The following is a 20977-nucleotide window of genomic DNA, read 5'->3' as shown; positions in this document are numbered from 1 at the left end:
TTGAGCAATTCTCTGGTGCAAATAAGATACATGTGATGAAAAATTTATTTTTTTTGAAAATGAAAGAATGTGCTACAATTAAGTCTATGTGAGTGAATTTAATTCAATTTCTATACAATTGAAGTCTTTGAAAGTGAATTTGGATGAAGAAGTGTTATGTTTGCTTTTGCTGAGTTCTTTGCCTGCTAGTTGGGATACCTTGGTTACCACTGTGACTAATACAATGGGTAACAAGTTTAATTTAAAAGATATAGTAGCTTCATTGTTAAATGAAGAGACTAGAAATGTATCCACACAAATACTTGCCGAATCAAATCAAGCATTGGCGACAAGAGATAAAGGAAGAGCACAATATAAAGATCAACCTTATGGATTTAGTAGGGGCAAATCTCATAGCAGAGGCAGGTCCAAATCAAAAGGCAAGAAGGTTACTTGGTGGTATTGCAAGAAACCTGGTCACACAAGAAAAGATTGTTATGCTTTAAAGAATAAGCAAAATGCCAAGGGCAAAGATAGTCATGCTGAAGCAATTACAGTTTCAGATGGTGAAGATGGGATCACTTTTAGTGTTCCATGCACAACATTGTCTATTGCAAATACTTGGGGTTTAGACTCTGGTGCTTCATTTTATGTTTACCCATAAAGGTCATATTTTTCATCCTATGCGGATGTTGATGGTGGCTTGGTTTATCTTCGTGATGATCAAGCTTGTAAAATATTGGGCATTGGAATGCTGTTATCAAGCAATTAGATGGAAAGAAGCACACATTGAGAAATGTGAAGCATGTTCCTGAGTTGAAGAAAAATCTCATTTCAACCGGGTATTTAGATGACTTTGATTTCATAGTGACTTTTAAAAAGGGGTCATGGAAGATTTCAAAAGGTTGTAAGACAATGTTGAAAGGGCAAAAAGATGCGAGTCTCTACACTCTTCATGGCACAACTCAAAGGAATAATACTACAGAGAATATCGTTATTGCTGCTAGTAAGCATGAAGATATGCAGATTTGGCATAGCCGTTTGGGTCATCTCAGTGAGCATGGTATGAAGGTATTGCAAACTCAAAATCTTATTCCTATTTCTAAACATTCCTTTCTTGATTTTTGTGATCATTGTGCCATGAGTAAGCAACGTACAGATAGTTTTAAAAGACATAAATCTCATAGAAAATGTAAAGCATTAGAATTGATTTATTGTGATGTTTGTGGCCTTGTTAATGTTAAATCTCTTAGTGGAGCTTCTTATTTTGTAACTTTTTTAGATGATTATTCTAGAAAATATTAGTGGTATCCATTAGCATCTAAGGATCAAGCTTTTGAAGTTTTCAAGGTTTTCAAATCTAAGATTGAAAAAGAAATAGAGATATTTATAAAATGCTTGCAAACTAATAATGATGGTGAATATTGCTCGAATGCTTTTGATACTTTTTGTAAAGAGAATGGCATTCGCAGAGTAAGGGTTGCTCCTGGGACACCACAACAAAATGATGTCATTGAGATGATGAATATGACCACCATTGAAGGAGTTGGAAGCATGCTATCACCATCTGGTCTTGGTAAACAATTTTGAGCAAAAGCTGCTAATACAACTGTATATTTGATCAATAGATCTCCCAGTGCACCCTTGAATGGTGAAATACCTGAAATTATATGGAGAGCTAAAAAGTGTGTCATATGAACACTTGATAACATTTTGGTGTGAAGCTTATAGTCAAGTGCCCAATGAAAGTAAAGCCAAGCTGGATGCCAAGTCAAAAAAGATGTGTTTTTCTTGGGTATGGTCATGATGATAGAGGTTATAGGATTTAGGATCCTATTGCAAAGAAGACTATTAGAAGTCGAGATATTCTCTTTAATGAGAATGTAATGTTTGCTAAAAAGAAGTAAAAAGAGCCAAAACAAAAAAGGTTTGTTGTGGCTATACAATAACCAAATCTCATTGTTTTACCTTGGCAAGTGCAAAAGAGTCAAGCTCAAGCTCAAGGCAGTTTTGATGGAGGTGATGTTAATTATGAGGATGACATTGAATTAGTTCAAGATAAAGAAGGACTATCAGTTACACTTGAGTCAGAATCAAGAAGATCCACACGCCCTCACAAGCCCACACACATGTATTCTCCTTCTTTATATTATGTTTTATATACTGACAGTGGTGAACCTGAGTCTTTTCAGAAGGTTATTTATTGCCCTAATACTGAAAGATTTCATAAGGCAATAAAGAAGGAGATTGATGCTTTGCATAAGAATGATACGTGAGGGTTGGTGGAACTTCCACATGGGAAAAAAGCATTGAAGAATAGGTGGGTATATGCTATTAAGTAGGAGGCAAATGGTCTTATGTGATAAGGCCAGACTTGTGATGACAGGTTATGGGCAAAAATTAAGTGTTGCTTTTAATGAAATTTTTGCTCATGTTATTAAGCATAGGTCTATTAGAGTTGATTTATCTTTGGTTACTAACTTGAATTTGAAGCAAGAATAACTTGATATTAAAATTGCCTTCTTGCATGGTGATCTTGATAAAGAAATTTATATGTGTCATCCTGAAGGTTTTGACAACAAAACGAATCCTAACTTGGTTTGCAAGTGATTGTATGGTTTGAAACAAGCATCTAGACAATGGTATAAGAAATTTGACAGTTTTATGTTGGGTGAAGGTTTTTCTAGATGTGATTTTGATCATTGTGTGTACTTCAAGGGTTCAGCATATGATTCTTTTACTGTTTTGTTGTTTTATGTTGATGATATGCTTGTTGTTAGCAATGATCTAAGTGAAATCAAGTGTTTAAAGCTTGATATGTCAAAGCATTTTGCTACCAAGGATCTTGGATCCGCCAAGAAGATTTTAGGCATGCACATCCATAGAGACAGGAAGCAAGGTAAGCTTTGGTTAAGTCAATCTAAATATATTTCTATAGTTCTTAAGCTCTTCAATATGATTGACTGTAAACCTGTTTCTACGCCATTAGCTGTACATTTCAAGTTGTCTAGAAGGGACTCTCCAATGAATGAGGTAGATAGAAGTAAGATGAAAATGTTTCGTATACTTCTGTAGTGGGTAGTTTGATGTATGCAATGGTTTGTAGGAGTTGTTTCCAGATTTATGTCTAATCCAGGTTGGGAACATTGGCAAGCAGTTAAGTGGATTTTTCAGTATTTGAAGGGGACATGAAATGTATGCTTGTGTTTTGGAAATCCATCATTGGAAGTTGTTGGTTATGTAGATGCAGATTATGCAAGATGTCGTGATACTAGAAGATCTACCACTGGATACATTTTCAATGTTGGTGGTGGTATAGTCAGCTGAATGTCAAGATTACAGGATATTGTTGCCTAGTCATCAACTGAAACTGAGTATGTGGTATTAACTGAGGCAGCGAAAGAAATGATTTGGTTAAGAATGTTACTTTGCCAGTTTAGGGTGAAACAGGATAAATATGTTGTGCATTGTGATAACCAGAGTGCGATTCATCTAGCTAAGAATGCAGCTTATCACTCCAAGACAAAGCATATAAAGGTTAGCTATCATTTTATTTGGTTGACTCTCGAGCGTAGAGATTTGCAGGTGGACAAGATTCACAATGAGAATAACATTGCTAATATGTTGACAAATGTTGTCTCAACTGGAAAGAATATGGTGTAGAAGACTTTCGGGGTTGGAGGTGACATAACTTCGGATGGATGGAGAGTGGTGCATTAGTGATTATTTCAGATACTTTGTAATTTGTCTTCAAGTAGGACATTGTTACATGTGTGAAAAAAATGATGCATGTGGGAGTTTTATTTAACTTTTCTCTCTTTATTTTAGGCCATTGGATTGCATCTAATCCAATGGTTGTAGTGTTGTAGGAACTTTACTCTTTTAAAAGGATTAAAACCCTTTTGTTTAGAGAGAGAAAGAGTGAGAACAGGATAGAGGGATTGGGGTTTTATCTTGAGAGCTTGGTATGCTTTGTTTTAGAGAGAGAAAGTGAGAAAAAGGCTTGAACTCCATTTATGGGTTGGTTGTGTGCCCTGTTTTAGTGAGAGAGTTTTAAAAAGAACCTATTTTTGGGTGTTCTTGGAGCCTTGTTTTTTGGCTCAGTTTAGAGTAAGAAATGGCTGCTGGAAATTGATATTTTGAGCTTTCACCTTATAATCTTTCCAAATAAGTAAGTAAAGTCTCGCGCCATTCTCCCGTGGATGTAGGTTATCATCATCAGCATGACCTTTTACCAACTATTGGCTATACAAATCCTGATTCACCATTCTGCTCTATCAAGGGCTATACCCTCAGTGAGGCCGTAAGTCGTCATATCCTTTCTCACTACTTCTAACCATGTCCTTTTGGACCTACCCCTTGCCCTTTTCAAGCCTTCTACTTGAACCAACTCGCACCTCCTAACAAGCGTTGTATCGGGTCTGTGCTGCACATGGTCAGCCCACCTAAGTTTACTTTTTGTCATCTTATATTGGAGCTACATTTAAGTTTTAAATTATAGCCCTTCTTATCTAGCCACTCGTCCATCTCAACATCCTCATCTCAACTATACTCATCTTATTAGGTATGTTGTTTCTTAACTACCCAACATTCCACTCCATAAAGCAAAGCTAGTCTCATATTTGTCTTATAAAACTTCCCCTTCAACTTAATTGGTATGATATGACCATATAAAACACTGGTTGTACATCTCTACCTCGCCCACCTAACTCTAATTCTGTGTGCGATATCTTCCTCAACTCTCCATTTTCCTAGATTATCTACCCAATATAAAAAATGTGATCTTTTTTATATATCTTGACCGTCAATCTTAACTACTTCCTCATCTCCACCCCTATTATTACTAAACTTGCATCAATTGTTACCAAACTATTTCCTTTTACTCAAAACTACTTCCTCGTCCCCACTCCTTTTTGGTATTTCCTTCCGCCCGAAACTTCTCAATCAGTTACCAAAGTATGAAAATAGCATCAATTGTTGAGCTCCCTAACATAAAACCGAAGTGGTTTTCTGATACGCTCGTTTGATGCCTTAATCGTAGCTCAATCACTCTCTCCCACAGCTTCATAATATGTCCTCAATAGTTCGCACAATTTTGTATGTTTTATTTCTTTTTATAAATAGGCACCAAAGTACTTTTCCTCCCTTCTTCTGACATTTTATTTATTCTCAATACCTTATTGAACAACTTGTTCAGCCAATCAATATGGATCTCCCCCATCACTTCCAAACCCCTATCGGGGTACCATCCATCTTCTTCAAAGCTTCTTTCAGTTCTAATATTCTAATCCTATGAATGTATCTATGACGCCATTGTATTTCCATTGTATTTGTAATTTAAATTTTTTTAAAATAAACCTTGTTGTCCTCTTCATCATTCACTAATACCCTTTGATCATCACCCTTAATGCTTTTAATATGGTCTGGAATCTAGATCCCTAAACTTTCCTCTTTGATTTTTACTAATTTGAATGAACATTTTTCACCTTTTATTGTTCCCAGTTTACTGTCTAGGTTATCATATGCCTTGAATTTAGCCTTACTTAATATTTGCTTAGCATTTTCATATTCTTCTAAATTTTGATCATTTCTATTGAGTTGCCATGTTCTATAACCTGATTGTTTTTCATGGCCTTCTAAGCCTCATTACTCAACTACCTAGTTTTCTTATCATAATTTATTTTCCCTTTAGTTTTTTTCTAAAACTCCTTTTGTCACTTTCTTTATGTGGTCAGTAACCTCAATCCGCATAAGATTGACCTAGTGTTCTTAGTTCCATTTTTCTTGGAAAAAATAAGTATTTTTTTATTTTTTAAATTCCAACACTTAGTTCTTGGATACCTATTAATTTATTCAATTCTCTTCCATCTCTTTATACTGACGTTCTTAACCACAAGCCTATGTGGCGTAGTCAAACTCTCTCTTAGGATAACTTTACAATCTTTACATGATGGTCGATCTACCTTCCTAAGTAGGAAGAAGTCTACTTGACTTTTGCATGCCGTACTTTTATAGATTATTGAATGTTCATCTTATTTTTGGAAGTAAGTATTTGCTATTGCCAGGTCATAGGCCAAAACAAATTTTATAATAGCCTCACTCATCTCATTTATTCTACTAAACTCATATCCCCATGTATCCCTTCCTATCCTCTACTATCCTTCCGTACATGACTATTTAAAGCCCCTCTTAAAAAGGTCCTTTCCTCCCACAATTGTCTCGTAATTCTATCTTTTAGTCCTACTTGCAATGCATAAGCACTAATTACGTTAATTATCTATTTTCCTAATATAATTTTAGTTAATAAGAGCCTATCACCTACTCTCTTGACATTAACTATTTTATCTTTTAAATCTTTCTATTATTATGCCTACATCATTTCTTTTATTATCATTTCATGTATAACAAAGTTTATACCCATCTATTTATTTAGTTTTTTCTCCTTTCTATTTAGTTTTACATAGACAGTCTGTGTTTACTCTCCTTCATCTCATTGTACCCACTTTTTGTTTTTTTACCATTTCATTATACCTACTAACTCCATACTCTTATCTATAAGTGTTCCTACTACCTCCATACCCTTATTTATAAGTGTTCCTACATTTTATGTGGCTAGACGAATCCTATTCTCTTGAACTAGCTTATTTATCCACACTCGTCCAGAATATCGCATGAACCATTGCCTATTTTTCACCACAATTAGGTGGTGCTGCGGCGCTTCGCTTCTAGAGAATGCCCTAGCATAAACAAATACTATAGAATATGAATTTATCATAAGCTTTGGCAAAGTTTTATGTTGATTTCCCACCTAATATAACGCACCTCCTTTACCCGGGTTTGGGATGGGTTAAGAGAAATTTTAAGGTTCTCACCCTTCTTAGACCATGAAACAAAACAATAAACAATAGAACTGAAAATAGAGTTCAAAAATTAGAAGAAAAAGAGGAACCCGATTCTTTTAACATACAAAGTGAGGAAGAAGATTTTCCTAATCAGATGCAACAATCTAATTCAAAGATGACGCTCTTTAATAACTATAAAAGTCGAAGATTTCACGTTCCCAGTATTGCTTTAATAAACTATATAGCACAAAATTAAATTGTATTAGAGAAGAACTAATTCTACCCAGATTTTTTGAAAAAAGTGACCAAAAACTTTGCACTACAAAATTTAATAAGACGAATATTAAATATAAACTAAGAAATGTTCACCTATGTAATGATAGTTTATGTATAAAACCAATTGTGCATTAGTCAAAGATCTTCGACAGATAATTATTTTTGGAACTGCATTCTTGGCCATGATTTAGCCTTTCCCAGTACATGAAATAAGAATACATGGGAAGATAGGAGAATATCTAATAACTTTTAATTTTTGTGAAAGACCACATTACAAAAAGTAATAATACGATACAAGACTCTATTGATACTAAAAATAAAGGAAAAAGTTTATAATGTAGAACTCCTCAAAAATCCATTGGAAAAAGTAATTTTAATATTGACAAACCCTTTGATTGATCATCTCGACATCGAGATATATGACCAAGAAAAATAAAAAGATTTTAAATCTCAATAATAGTGCATTTTACAACATATTATCTACACCGTCCATTTTCAAGATTTTCATATGTTTATAAATCTACTTGATTTTAACCATTTTTTAAATTTAAAATTTTATAATAAGATATATAAATAGATTTTGAGATAATCCTAAGAACATTTTACATCAAAGTTATATACCATGATAAAATTTGAAGGTGCACCTTACCTCTACAGCTACGGATGCATCCGTATACCAACTGCACCCAAAAATAAAGTTATAAATGAACTACAATTATCGGTAGAAAGAAAAGAAAATGTATAAAAGAACGCTTAGACAAGGTTGAAAGTCTAAACAAGAAAATAAATTACATTAAAGAACCCTTCATTAAAAAAAATTATGTTTTGATTTACCCAGTGCTTTTTGACATAGGAAAAAGCATATAGTTGAATTACCTTACATTGATAGATTTTCTAAAGACAAAATCCCTGCTGAAGCTAGACCTGTTCTAATGAACCAAAGACATTTAAATAATGAGAGAAACGAGAGAGTGAGAGAGGTCAGAAAGTTTTGGTGTTCAGCGAATCACAATTCCTTTCATTGAAGAAAATTAAAACACTTCAAAAACTTTGTTCCACTCTCTTCAGGATTTCGTTGATTTTCCTTTTCAGCCCAACGTATGTTTGTTTATTATCAACCCCCATATGCTTGCACGAATATGCATCATATAAATATTATAAAATAATATTTTTATAAGAAGAGGTACATTCAAGGCAAGTCATAATTTCTGATCAATGAGTGTCACATTCAAGTAAAACTGGCAACAAAGTTTATTGTAGTGATCCACAAAGAAAGCTTCTCCTGAGTAACCCTTTTAGCCCTACTCCTAAAGAAGGAAGAGAAGATGTTAAGTACCTGAACCAAGCAGCCCAACGGAAGTTTACCATAATTCATGTTCCCAAGAGACAGGAAGTTAATCGAGAATACAAAAGCAACTGAATCAGAAAGAAATGCATGTATAACTATTCATGAAACAGCACATGATAACCATCCGAATCAAGGATGAGACAACAATTCTCCTTATAAAGAGCACTTTGGCACTTTCAGTCTTAACAGGCACATAGCATGATTCGAAGCACCAAAGGGTTGCATGGCATTGTAGAACACTTTCAACGTTATAAGTTCCGTACAGCTTCTACCAGCACCATAGAGAATTCATATAACAAGGCCTAACGCCTCAACCATGCCCAGCCATACTATACAATGACACATTGTTGTGGAGTGGTTCAAGATGATGCAATCTGAGTTGACTACATCGGAGGTGTACGGGGCAGACGTTTTGCGATTTCCTGGAGTTTTTGGAAGGTAAGGTCAAAGACTATTACCTCAACAAATAAAGAACATGCATAGTTTTAATAAGTATTTCCATAATATTTGCAGACTACTCAAAATATTGTTGGCATCTCGTTGCAGCAGTTCAGTTAATCCATTGAGAGTAGATGCCTGAGCACATAAGCAGTCGCATATAATGTACAACATGCACCAGTGCATGGCCAAGTACTACCACGAAAGTAAAAAGAAATAGCTTTGGTTAGTCAATTGAGATTGTATCAGATGAACCAACTTTCAGCTTCCAGTACAAGAGAAAAACTTAAAAACTCCATATTGAATTGTAACTTGTAAGAATTCTTAAAGTTCATAATAATGTACCTTAAGACTGATCAGTGACCATGTTATTGTGAAATGCCAATGATTACCAGTTCCATAAGCTACACCTCAACACAGAATAACACAACAATGCCTTTTTGCAATTAATTATCCACATGGGTATCTTCAGAGCTTTTTCATCAAAGCTTACATTAAAAATTCTCTATTTTGTAATAGTAGGTACTTGTTAGAAATCAAACAAAGATCACCTCTCATTTTCAGGTTGATTTCAACCTCTTGATGCTAAAGAGAATGTCCTCTTTCATTAAACAACTTGAGCCATTTTATCTTTTGTAAAACGACAAAAAGAAAAACTAAGATCGGCAGCAGGTTATCTCATGTCCAAATATTTTCCTATTGATCTTTAGCTCTATTCGCTAATTTTATCAGCAATCAAGTAGATAAACCAGAGACGCGAAAATAAAACCATAAAATACTATAAATCATAAAAGTATGACCTGCTACTCAAAAAAGAAAAAAAAAAAAAAAAATTCATAAACTAATCCTCCCTCACAGCAGTCAATTAGCAAATCTGCCAATTCTGCACTATCCCTCCGTTATTAGTTTGGTCAGCAGGACCACGAAAAGGAACCAAGTAAGGCCCAATGACCAAAACCCATATCGTTATTTCTGTTTCACATTTATCATAATATGCTTAACGAAAATTACCAATTTTTTTCTTCAAAAAGCATATTACTAAATGAGACGGATGTGTAAGACATTCTCCTCAAGACCAAACTCCAGAAAGTTAAAAAAGGCAGACTTTACATACCTCGAAAAGCTGATTTATGTTATCAGCCGTCTTTGCAGATGTCTCGATAAAGAACATTCCATTCTTATCAGCATATTCTGAAGCATCCTTTAGGATGGAAAATAACAGAGGTCATTACAGCCTTCATATAGATGCCATTATAAGCTCAAACAAGTAATAGAAGAACTAATGTCCTTTAGCTTAAGTTACAAACACGTACTCCAGCTGAAACAGTTCGATTCTCCTGAAGATCAGCCTTGTTACCCACCAAAGCCATGACAATGCCTGGATTTCCATGTTTTTGTAGTTCCTGTAGACGAAGTTATGATGATCAATAACAATACCTATTCCAAATTCAACTACCTATGATCACTTAGACCCGGAAGTTTTATCATTCTCAACTGATAGCAGCCATTAAGAAAACAATATGGAAGAAACAACCCAGGATTTCTTAGAGAGAACAGACCACTTACAGTAACTTAAAACTATATATATATATATATATATATATATATATATATATATATATATATATATATATATATGGGAAAATGATATCATGTCATTATGCCATTATAATATAATGAAACCACACATCAAGAACACCATGTTTGTGGTATTTGTATGACCCAAAATTTTGTACACACTCTCTTCATCTCAATAATCAATCTACATAATAATAATAATAATTTGCACCCTATATATGCTCAAATGAGCCCGCTCCAAAAATGAATCTAGACCGTCCATTTGGTGAATTTCAAGATCAAGGCCTTTATGAATTCAAAATCACTTTTTCGTTTTTTAACGTTGTTAATCTAATGATAATAACACAATCTAAAAAACTTTGAAAGAAAAAAGATCATCCTAAGGCCTTGATCTAAACATCTCACCAAAATGGACAACCTTTGTTAATTGGGCTAAAAAACACTTTCAATGTTGTATTTTCAATTTTTTCTTTTTTTGTGATTGTTCATTAGAATGAAAAGAATATATAATTTAAAATTTGGGTCAATGGCCCTAACATGGTTTTTGAAAATTGCTTCATTATATTACTATACATTTGTTGCATGAAAACACTCACCTATATATGTATATACATATATATATATATATATATATATATATATATATATATATATATATATATATATATATATATGGGAAAGACTGAAGTTAGCCCACTAACTAACAGCTACAGTATTAGCCCAATAGCCCAGATTGAGTATGGGCTGATTGGACAATCACGACCTCATTTCGTAATATAATTTTAATATATTTTCTACAAATTTAAATTACATGAAATTTTAGGCGTCCATTCTTCTCATCAAGGCGCACCGAATAAAAATATTAAAAAATAATAATTTATAAAATATAAATTGACCAAAATACCCTTGAAATGTTTCAAGGGTATTTTGATCAATTTATTGTTTGCAAATTATTACTTTTTATATTTTTATTAGATGGGTGCGGTTTGTATAGAGCCTAGGCTTTAAACAATCAAATTAGAGCCTAACTTCAAATAGTATCGAGAAATGTTGTTTCAACATTGAAATCTTTGTGATAGCCTTAAAATATATTTTCATCTGTCTATAAAGTTTAAAGCTTCAAAAATAGTGTAGATCAACATATCTATGAAAACTTGAAAATCTTAAAAATTGACGATCAAAAAATGTGTTACAAAATACACTATTCCAAAACTTGAAATCCAATTTTTTCTCATGTTCATGCATCTTGATGCCAAGATGATCAATTTGAGGATATTTGGGCTTCAAAAATACCACTCTTTAAGGTAGGCTTAACACCTAAAATTTTAAGTAATTTGAATTTGTAGAAAAAAATTAAAAAAATTCAAATATGAAATACAATCGTGACCATCAAATCAGCCTAGATTCAATCTAGGCCGTTGGGCTAACACTGTAGCGTTAGCTAGTGGGTTAACCTCAACTTTTCCCTATATATATATATATATATATATATATATATATATATATATATATATATATAGAAAGATACCACGAAACGCCTATTTGGCAAAAATGAACAGTGATTTCCATATAAATATATATAGGAAGATACCACAAAACGCCTAGTGGCAAAAATGAACAATGATTTCCCCTACTCTCATTACCATCCAAAGTTCATCGCACAGTCACGATTATCCCGTAGTGTTTCATTTTTCATTTTTTTTTCTACAAATCAGAATGACCTGGAATTTGGAACGTGTGTTCATCAAAAATAGACGAATCTACGAAAAAATATCAAAAAAATATTTTACATGAAAACAATTGACCAAAATGCCTCCAAAACTTTTCGAGGGTATTTTGTTCAATTTTTTTTCGCGAATTATTTTTTTTATATTTTTATTAGGTGCGCCTCACTAAGCTGTACACACGCTTCAAATTTCACGTCATTCCGATTTGTAGAAAAAATTAAAAATGAAACACTACCGGACAATCGTGACCGTACAATGAACTTTGGAAGTGATGAAAGTAGGCGAAATAACTATTCATTTTCGCCTATAGGCATTGGGTCATACAAATTTCTTTAATTTGCCCAGTTCGGGAATGAATCAGTTGGAGGACCCATAGTATCAAAGGTGTCCACATACACTAGATCGTTTGAATTTGAGGAAAAGCAGAATAAGAGGAAAGCATGAATGGTGTGTGTGTGTGTATAATGGATAAACTTAAAATATAAAAATAAAAAACTAGAAACTATAAGTTTATTTTATGCAAGAAAGGTAACAAAGACCGTTGTTGCTGTATCATATTTTCAAAATAATTTTAAAAGAAAAAGTCCATTGATGTATTTTTTTTATTAAGGTGTTTTTTCTTAACAAATAACCATATCATAGTTAAGAACTATATCTATTATGTAATCAATTATTTAAAAAAAGTAGTCATCTATGGTGGCTTTGCTTGACGATCGCCCTTAAAATTTGCAATACGCCAAGGGTTCAAATCTTGATGCAGATTGGCAGTGTTTTAGAGCTTTTAAAAAAAGGCAACATGGACCACCGTGATGTTTTTAAAAACTCTTTAGAAAAAGGTACTCCTTGGGATCTGAATTGGAGACCTTTTCAAAAAACAGGACCTGATATTGTGACTTCTGAGGTAGAAGAAGCCACTCTACCGCCAACAACCTCAAGTTTCTGAAGTTAAAAAACAGACGACACTTTAATATAACATGTCAAACGCACTAAAACATTACAAAAATGCCCGATATATACGGTCACCGTATCAAACTCATGTCTATGCGTCAACACATGTCGAAGTGTCAACACGTGACACCAACCCTTATATCAAGTGTCTAGGTAACATTGGCTATATTCTGCTGATTTGATTGGATTTTACTCTTTCAGCCCCAAGAATACACACGAATACCCCTCAGTATACACCTGTGAAGAAGACTTCATATGTTACAGTGAAATGCATGTCACATTACAAATTTCAAGGCTTCTTCATGAAGAAGGTTTGGAATGGAAATGCCTTGAAATCATAGAAGCTGAAATTGGCATATAAATTTAGATAGTTCATGGTAAGTAGAAAGACAACCGTTATCTGGTTTTTCAAGGTGAAATAGGTGAAAATTACTTAGGATGGCAAAGGGGAACAGGCTCAAGCCTGGGACTCGGTACCAAGAATAAGGCGACAGAAGTACTGCACTATAATGGCTAAGAAGTGTCGCTTGGAGATTGATGTCTAATTCACTCCAGGGAAATCAATCCGTATCATATTTCCAATTAAAAGGTTTTGCTCTAAGATGGTTACATTTTGATCTTGCCGCTAAGACACATAAAGAAAAAGATGGGATCGAAACTAAACCACATGAGGAAAATATGGGATGGAAGCTTAATGTATCTGAGAGCTCAAATTAAATCATGCAGAAAAAGGATGAACCAGGTACTGATAAAAGAAAACAAAAAGGGGCATCAACAGGCATGCACCAAAGTCATCAATAGAATATCAGTCATCCAGATAGTAAACTTTATATACATCTCAAACAGCGGAACACCTGGGCTTCATAAAAAGAAACCAAAAAAAAAAAATCTGCACACGCACAAACACAAAAACAAGACCAGATTCAATTGTGGGCTGGAAATAGTGAGATAGTGTAAGCTAACCACTAATTGTCTGCAAAAAGTAGCACTGCAAACTGGCTTGCCAATCAGAGTAAACATTGAGAGGAATTAAACATTCATCTCAAAAGAACTGCGCACTTTGTTGTACTAGGAATGTCCTCATGTAATAATATCATCAGCATGCTTCCATTAGAAAATAGCATATTCACAAGTGCATGTAAGGTCAATGACCAAAAATATCGAAAATGGCCTATTCCCCTCTTCAAATGTTGCGACCTGCTTTGGAGAGCAGCAGGGGGAGATATGCGAAGAGTTGCCTCAAGTTCTGTGGATAGAGCCATAGGAGGTCAAAGAGTTCCACTAGTAGAACCCAAAGAGGAGTCATTGTGTGGCAGTCTCCTCATCCTGTTGGCAGATTATGCAGCGGTTAGGTAGATGGAGCTGCCAAGCAAAGGCCTGAATCTTTTAGGGGCAAAGGGACTGACCATATCTCACAAAGGACAGGATTGAGGAGGCTGAACTGGCTGCAGCAATGACTAGAAGGAAGCTGCCGAGAAGACACCATTGGGTGAAGGGCCCCATACATGTCAATCATCACCATCAAGAGGACCAAAGTAAAAGTTCAAAGTTTGTTGTAGGGCCAAGAATATTCAGGCTTTGTATTCTGATACAGCCCTTCTAAATACCGGATTCCATACCAACGGAACACTTGTTCCGTCCATGTAATCCCTCAAATGGGCAGATCTGTCCAAGGCTATGGAGAAGAGACCTGGCCACCATTCAGCTAAGATTTGGGTACCAGCTTTCATGATAAGTCAATAACTTGAGTCCTTAGATTGGCCAATGCTGTGATACCATGTCATAGTTTATGTTCAGATAATAGAAACGCTCCTTATGAAGTATATATAAATAAAGTTTAACACATCATTTACATTCCCCCACAAGTTCGGTACTGTTGAACAAGTGCACAGAACCCCATGTTAGATCCGAAGTTAAGAAAGCTCTCCGAATACCAGGATGGCAACCTCCAAGGAAACCCTTGTACTGTCCTCACACTAACACAGAAAAATAAAGAAAAAACGAAAGAAAGAAAGGAAGGAAACCGCTAATGGAAACTAAGGCATACATTACATTAACATGATCACCTTGCTGTAACAAAAGTATCATCATATCTATTGACCACATCCTGCCAATATTTATGTGGATAGAAGCAAATGAGAGCTTGATTTAAAAACTCCTTGAAGCCATGTCTTCAAGTTCTCAATCATGTGCAGGTTTAAGTGAGGAAGATAACAATTTGCATGATGTATCTACTTCAAGCAGGAATTTCATAATGAATACAATTTATGTTAAGAACTTGTAGTGTCTATTTCGTGTCAACTAGCAAATGCATGAGAAAGTCGGCCTCCACCTGCCTGATGGAGTCCACTCATGAACAAGAATATAACTGAAAAATCTGGTTGTCATGTCATCCCACATATTTGCCTTCCTTTCCTACTTTTATAATTAATGATCAACATTCACTCAATTGCTTTTCTTCTTTTCTTCATAGAGGAAAACAGATTCAGATTTTATTTATCCTCAGAATTTTGCATATGAACAAATGAACTCAAGAAGGAAAATGGAAATGTATATTAAAAGATGTACAAAATACACACCTTTAGATATCTTTAAATCACAAGAAGGCCACAAAGAAGAAATACCTTAACCCAGTATTGTGCTTTATGGAAGGACTCTATGCTTGTTATATCGTAGACAATGACTGAAGCAGCAGCTCCTCGATAGTAAAGGGGGGCCAATGCAGCATATCTGATGAGGGGAGAAGGTTAACATTATATCAATATTTGAAGAGAATGTAAATACACGCATACACATGAGAAGCCTCCAGTATAGGATACACAGAATTTGGGAGGGTTTCAGGGGTATAAATCAGATTTTCAGATCACGTGACCAGCTTTCAGTGGAGGTTTGTTACTCTAAAGAAGGTACTAGAAATTAAAAGTCAGTGAAGCAAAGTAAATGAACCTGAAGATAAAGGCCAGAAGGAATGTTACAGTATTAGCCATTTATGCCAGTATGTAGTTTTTGTTCCTTGGGATATGAGTTAGGCACTACATAAGATAGATGTATCCATATACTTCTCTAACATTTCAATCATTTTTCTCCAGGCAAAAATAGGGAATAAAGAAAACAAAATTTGTATGCACAGTAAGAATTATAATGCATTTTAACATATAAGAATTTGGTTGAAAATTCATCACCAACCTCTCCTGGCCGGCAGTATCCCATATTTCAAACTTCACTGTTGTAGAATCTTGCAGGGCTATTGTTTGTGACAAAAAAGATGCACCAACTGTTACCTGAAGCTCATGAAAAGTATAAAAGCAAAGCAAGCATAAATGGAAGCACATCTACATAATTTATGATTGCATCCTTTCTGAAGTCTAAACAAACATCCGTGAACAAAGATATCAGTTAAGCAAAGCCAAGGTGATAAACAAGGGAACCATAAGCTTATAAGCATGTTTTTTAATGATACGACTCATTCATAACAGAGAGAGCACCTTACCTTGGATGTGGGGTCAAACTGGCCACGAACAAACCGTAGGACAATGCAACTTTTGCCAACTCCAGAATCCCCAAGGAGTACCAACTACATGTAACAGCAACTTGGTAAATAATAAACAAAAAATAAAATCTATTGGAATACTTTATGCTATTGAGTATTCCTCTAAGGATCACTATTTAACGACTTGCTAATTTTATCAAAGAATAAAAGATATACAGTTTATAGATCCATACTCTCTGTGGTAATCACAAAAATGTCACCGTGAAAATCCAAGAAAATATAACAAGTCAAAACAGTATATATCTATAATATGATTCTTGTGAAGCTCCAGGATGCCTAAACTAGATCTTATTGATTACCTTGAGGTTTCGCCTCCCTTTAACGAAACAAGAAGCTAACCAAGATCAAACATTTATATGTACAGAGAACATCTTAGCTACCATTACATTCCTGAGTGACTACATTAAAATCATATGCATGTCACACATAGAGTCTTACAGATGATATAAGCTATGTAAAATAGAGACAAAATTTATAACAAGTTTGGAACTCTCTCACTACCTACACATTTCCTAAGAAAAACCCATGCAACTTAAGTTTAACACGAAATAGGGCAAGAAAAAATATATGAATATGTCACAAAGGGTGTTGTATCACTAACACATAAGAATCTATTAGCAAGAATTTTTGCAGCTATGTAAATCATATGGCCTAACATATTGATGATGCCCCAAATTTAAAACCAGCATGATGTTCTCATCTGAGATCAAATTAGGTATGGCATGCCTTGATCCATAATGGAGCATATTCCAAGAAGAATTTAAAGATGTAGGTTTTTAGAAATGTTTCTAGCGATACTAGGAATCATTGCCTCAAACTTGAGCAGTCTTTCTTTAACATTCCTAAACAACAATAATTTATAGCTCAGTGAATTGCTAATATAACTGCAAATCAAGTATTACCAGTCCTATGTCCAATTCTGATTTATTAGAAGCTTCATGAGGGAAGATTATCACCCAGATGGTGGACTATAACATCCCGTCCTTCCCTCATATAGGCGTACAGTGGGGTGGTCCAGCTTCCTATGAAGGTCAACTTGCTAGGACATGAATTGGAAACAATGGAACAATGACATGCTCAGTTATAACGATGCTTTACTCCCTTTAAAGGATATCATATGATCCTTTCTCATCATCAACAAAGTATGGAACGTTAAAAAAAAAAAAAAGGAAAAGAAAAGAATCAAATAAAATGAGACGTAATGCCTTTTCCTTTTTCAGTCCAAAACATCTATATCCCTTGATGAAAGATGGCCACTATCAGGATGACAAACCTAATGAACCCAGCATTAAAGTTCCAAGGAAGGTGAACATAACATGTGCAACCAAACACTCCAAGATGACCAACAAAAGGTACTCACCAAAGGAAGTTTTTCTAATTGGGAAACTGAGTTAAGGACAAGAGTTGGCAGACCACTGATTAAACATGAAGCACAACCAATCTCCTATTGAATGAATGTCCTCCAAACTGGGAGGAAAAATCTGCATTGCAGTTACTATCTTTGAGCATGCAGAGAAAACTGGAAATGAGATTGATCTTCCTCCCCTCTCATTAAAATATCACCCAGAAACTACAGAATCTCTAGGGATAAAGCAATTTTCCTCTTTCAGGCCATCAAGAGACATGAGCAAATCACCCTCCATAATCAGGGGCCAAAGAAGAAGAGAACAAAAACTTTGGGGCTCATCAAAAGAATGTTAGCTTTAGCCACAATGTAATAACCAAATCACACAAGCCCAACAATGCGTAATAACTCTCTGTCAATCTTGTCACTAAATAAGCAATCCACTCAAATGCCCCTAATTGCATTCTAGGTCAAACTCACAAATCCTAAACTTAGAAGCTAGATTTGTGGGAAAGCAAGAGTGAAAGTGTCTAAAAGAGCAAAATGTATCATCCATACAGAATAGAGAAGAGAAAGAGAAAATGCTGTAGCTTCATTACCAAAGGCACCTTAATATATGTCCAGAAGAACTAACATTTATTGACAAGCGAAGCTACATAACTCAACAAATGTATACAAAGGGTAATACGACAGCTAGGCAAGGATGCTCATCATACATACAGCTGCCAACAACTCAATTTGCATAAGCAGAGTTTTTCTAAGAATAAAAGGCATGTCCTTTCACTGTAGGTGTATTAACAACGATAACAGAAAACAAGAATTTATATTCAAGTCCATAAGCATCAAGGTTAAAGAAAACTCATATTTCAATAAAAAGATTAAAATGCATAATCAAGTTACATTTATGGAATTTGCAATGTAACTTTATGACTTAGGGAGCACTATAGGCCACTTACATTTTAAGAATCCACCCAACACTACTGGTGGTCAAATCAATGGATCACAAATACAGCAACCCATTTTCTGGTTGGTAGAATCAAAAGAAGTCGGCGGACATTCAAAAAAGTGAGTGGCCAAATGTGCTCCATGAGACTTCTTTGTAATGATTAAGGTCCAATATATTTGACACAATTACCAATCAGAAATGCATATAACCCCATTTTAGGATCTCATGCGGGGGAATGAAAATTAATTCACAACAACAACAACATACCTTTACCCTTAAGTTCTTTGCGTCAAACACTGCAGAATTCTCAAGGTTTGGTCCACTCAACAGTCCAGAGCTTCTACCTGTAAGGAAAAAGGTGCATCAGTTCCATGTTAAAGAGCCCAAACAGAAAAATATAAAGCACACTGCCAATTATTCAATCAGATAATTCAAAAGAAGCACTCAATCAAATGGGAAGTATGGATTTTCCAATATGCCTTTTTGGAGAGTATATATTCTCCAATCTGTCCTCCTAAACATATTTTGTACTTGCTTTCACTAGCTAAATAATCAATCATCTATGCTTTGCCAACTAAATACAAAAAGAAGTCCTCAGAAAGATCCCAAGAAATGAGTGGTTTGTCGAGCATATATTAGGTGCTTTATGCATACATAAGCAGGTTAAATCAGCCATGAACATGACCATTTATCCAAGCAACCCAATAAATTTTGACATGGAAATTAGATTTAATTGCTTGAACCCACCGACTCGATAATACACCAACAAGGTTATCCATTTATGGTATCTAGATTTTGAAAAACATATAACAAAGGTGACATTTAACTCTGATGTGCAGAATTCCCTTTTATAGTCCTCATCTTCATTCTTCAATGAATGAAATCTAAATATCATGTACTATAAAAGCAAACACTTAGCATCCATAAAGAACATAATAATAACAAATACTTTACTTAACACACTGATACTCCTATTTTCTCTCCTCTGCGTACCATGATATTAAGAAAAAATCCAATCAAGTAGAAATAGATGACTGTCTCACAAAAGATATCACAACGCAATTAACAATTCCCAAATAAAAGGAAATTGATGCAAAAATTCTACAAAGAATGTGATTTTTGAGTGATTTTAGCACGCAATTCCTGAAATTTAAGCCACCAAAACAAAAGTCAAATAAGTTAACAATTCTCAAACAAAAAAAAAACAAACAAACAACCTCAAAAGAATTCGACAAGCTTTTAAGCAGAGAAATCGCCAATTCAATACCATCAACAAGTATTGTATACAAAGACAGCAATTTTAGAGAGAGATGACGAAATAAAAGACAACAAGGAAGAAGGATAACTCATCTAAACGACACAGCAATAATAATTTTCGCAGATCGACGGTACCTGGAACGGAAGCGGAGCACCCCATTGTGAACAAGTCCTTCTTCTCACTCTCTGAACGAATCCTTCCCTCTCTCTCTCTAACCTCAACAAATCCCTCTGCAGTTGAAATTTCGGCGAGAAGAAAAGGAGGAAAAACCAGTTATGAAGTACGCCAATTCTCGATCCGTGCGGCACACGTTTATATGCGTGAGTTTTGGCCATTTACACGTGGGAAAAATGATTCTCACTAAAATTACTAATACCCCCAATTTATACTTTCTAAACACTCCACCCCGACCTGACTAATACCCCGACCCCAAAAAATTAAAAAAAACAAAGACAAGTTTACCCTCCTATGGATGGCTCACCACGAGAAAACTGAATTTCCATGGAGGTCCTAATTTTTTGACGTTATTCAATGGAATTAACTCCGTAACATGTCTTTTCTCACCCTAAAAACATCCGGGCAAGCTTTCTATATTTCCCCTACAATGGAAAACTTATATATTTCCCTTTATCTAGCCGTCCACTCTGAAAAGAGGGCTAAGATTGCCCTAATCACAATGTCACGTCACTACACTATTTTATTTTTAATTTTTTTTTATAAACTATTTTGACATCAAATTTTG

The 20977-nt window shown here is 34.7% G+C and overlaps 1 protein-coding gene across 5 annotated transcripts; it reads right to left on the bottom strand.

Annotated features, from left to right (window-relative positions):
- Positions 1–216: 216 nt before the first annotated feature.
- Positions 217–20458, bottom strand: ARA6 (Ras-related small GTP-binding family protein). Of its 5 annotated transcripts, none has more exons than XM_088871118.1 (9): positions 20370–20458; positions 19245–19321; positions 16627–16710; positions 16323–16417; positions 15761–15866; positions 10197–10286; positions 9998–10084; positions 9229–9287; positions 217–452 (listed from the first exon to the last, which is right to left on the bottom strand). In XM_088871118.1, the coding sequence occupies exons 1-8, from the start codon at positions 20392–20394 to the stop codon at positions 9252–9254; spliced, it is 600 nt and encodes a 199-aa protein (XP_088727244.1). In that variant the 5' UTR covers positions 20395–20458; the 3' UTR covers positions 217–452; positions 9229–9251. The 5 variants fall into 5 exon arrangements, with proteins under 5 accessions (XP_088727244.1, XP_088727242.1, XP_088727241.1 ...); XM_088871116.1 differs by lacking the exon at positions 217–452 and adding an exon at positions 8303–9078; XM_088871115.1 differs by lacking the exon at positions 217–452 and adding an exon at positions 8303–8867.
- Between the last annotated feature and the right edge of the window lie 519 nt (positions 20459–20977).

Source organism: Amborella trichopoda, chromosome 7 (assembly GCF_054954075.1).
Source record: "Amborella trichopoda isolate Santa Cruz 75 chromosome 7, AtrichopodaSantaCruz75HAP2 v2.0, whole genome shotgun sequence".
Lineage (NCBI taxonomy): Eukaryota > Viridiplantae > Streptophyta > Magnoliopsida > Amborellales > Amborellaceae > Amborella > Amborella trichopoda.
Note: the sequence above shows the minus strand (reverse complement) of the source record. Positions and strands in the feature narration are given on the sequence as shown.

Excerpts from the sequence above, each read along its gene's own strand:
- ARA6 (XM_011622201.3), bottom strand. The coding sequence starts at position 20,394 with ATGGGGTGCTCCGCTTCCGTTCCAG. Across the intron at positions 19,322-20,369 it reads GTGCTCCGCTTCCGTTCCAG|GTAGAAGCTCTGGACTGTTG; the intron begins GTACCGTCGATC and ends TTTTCCTTACAG. Across the intron at positions 10,085-10,196 it reads ATCGAACTGTTTCAGCTGGA|GATGCTTCAGAATATGCTGA; the intron begins GTACGTGTTTGT and ends TCCATCCTAAAG.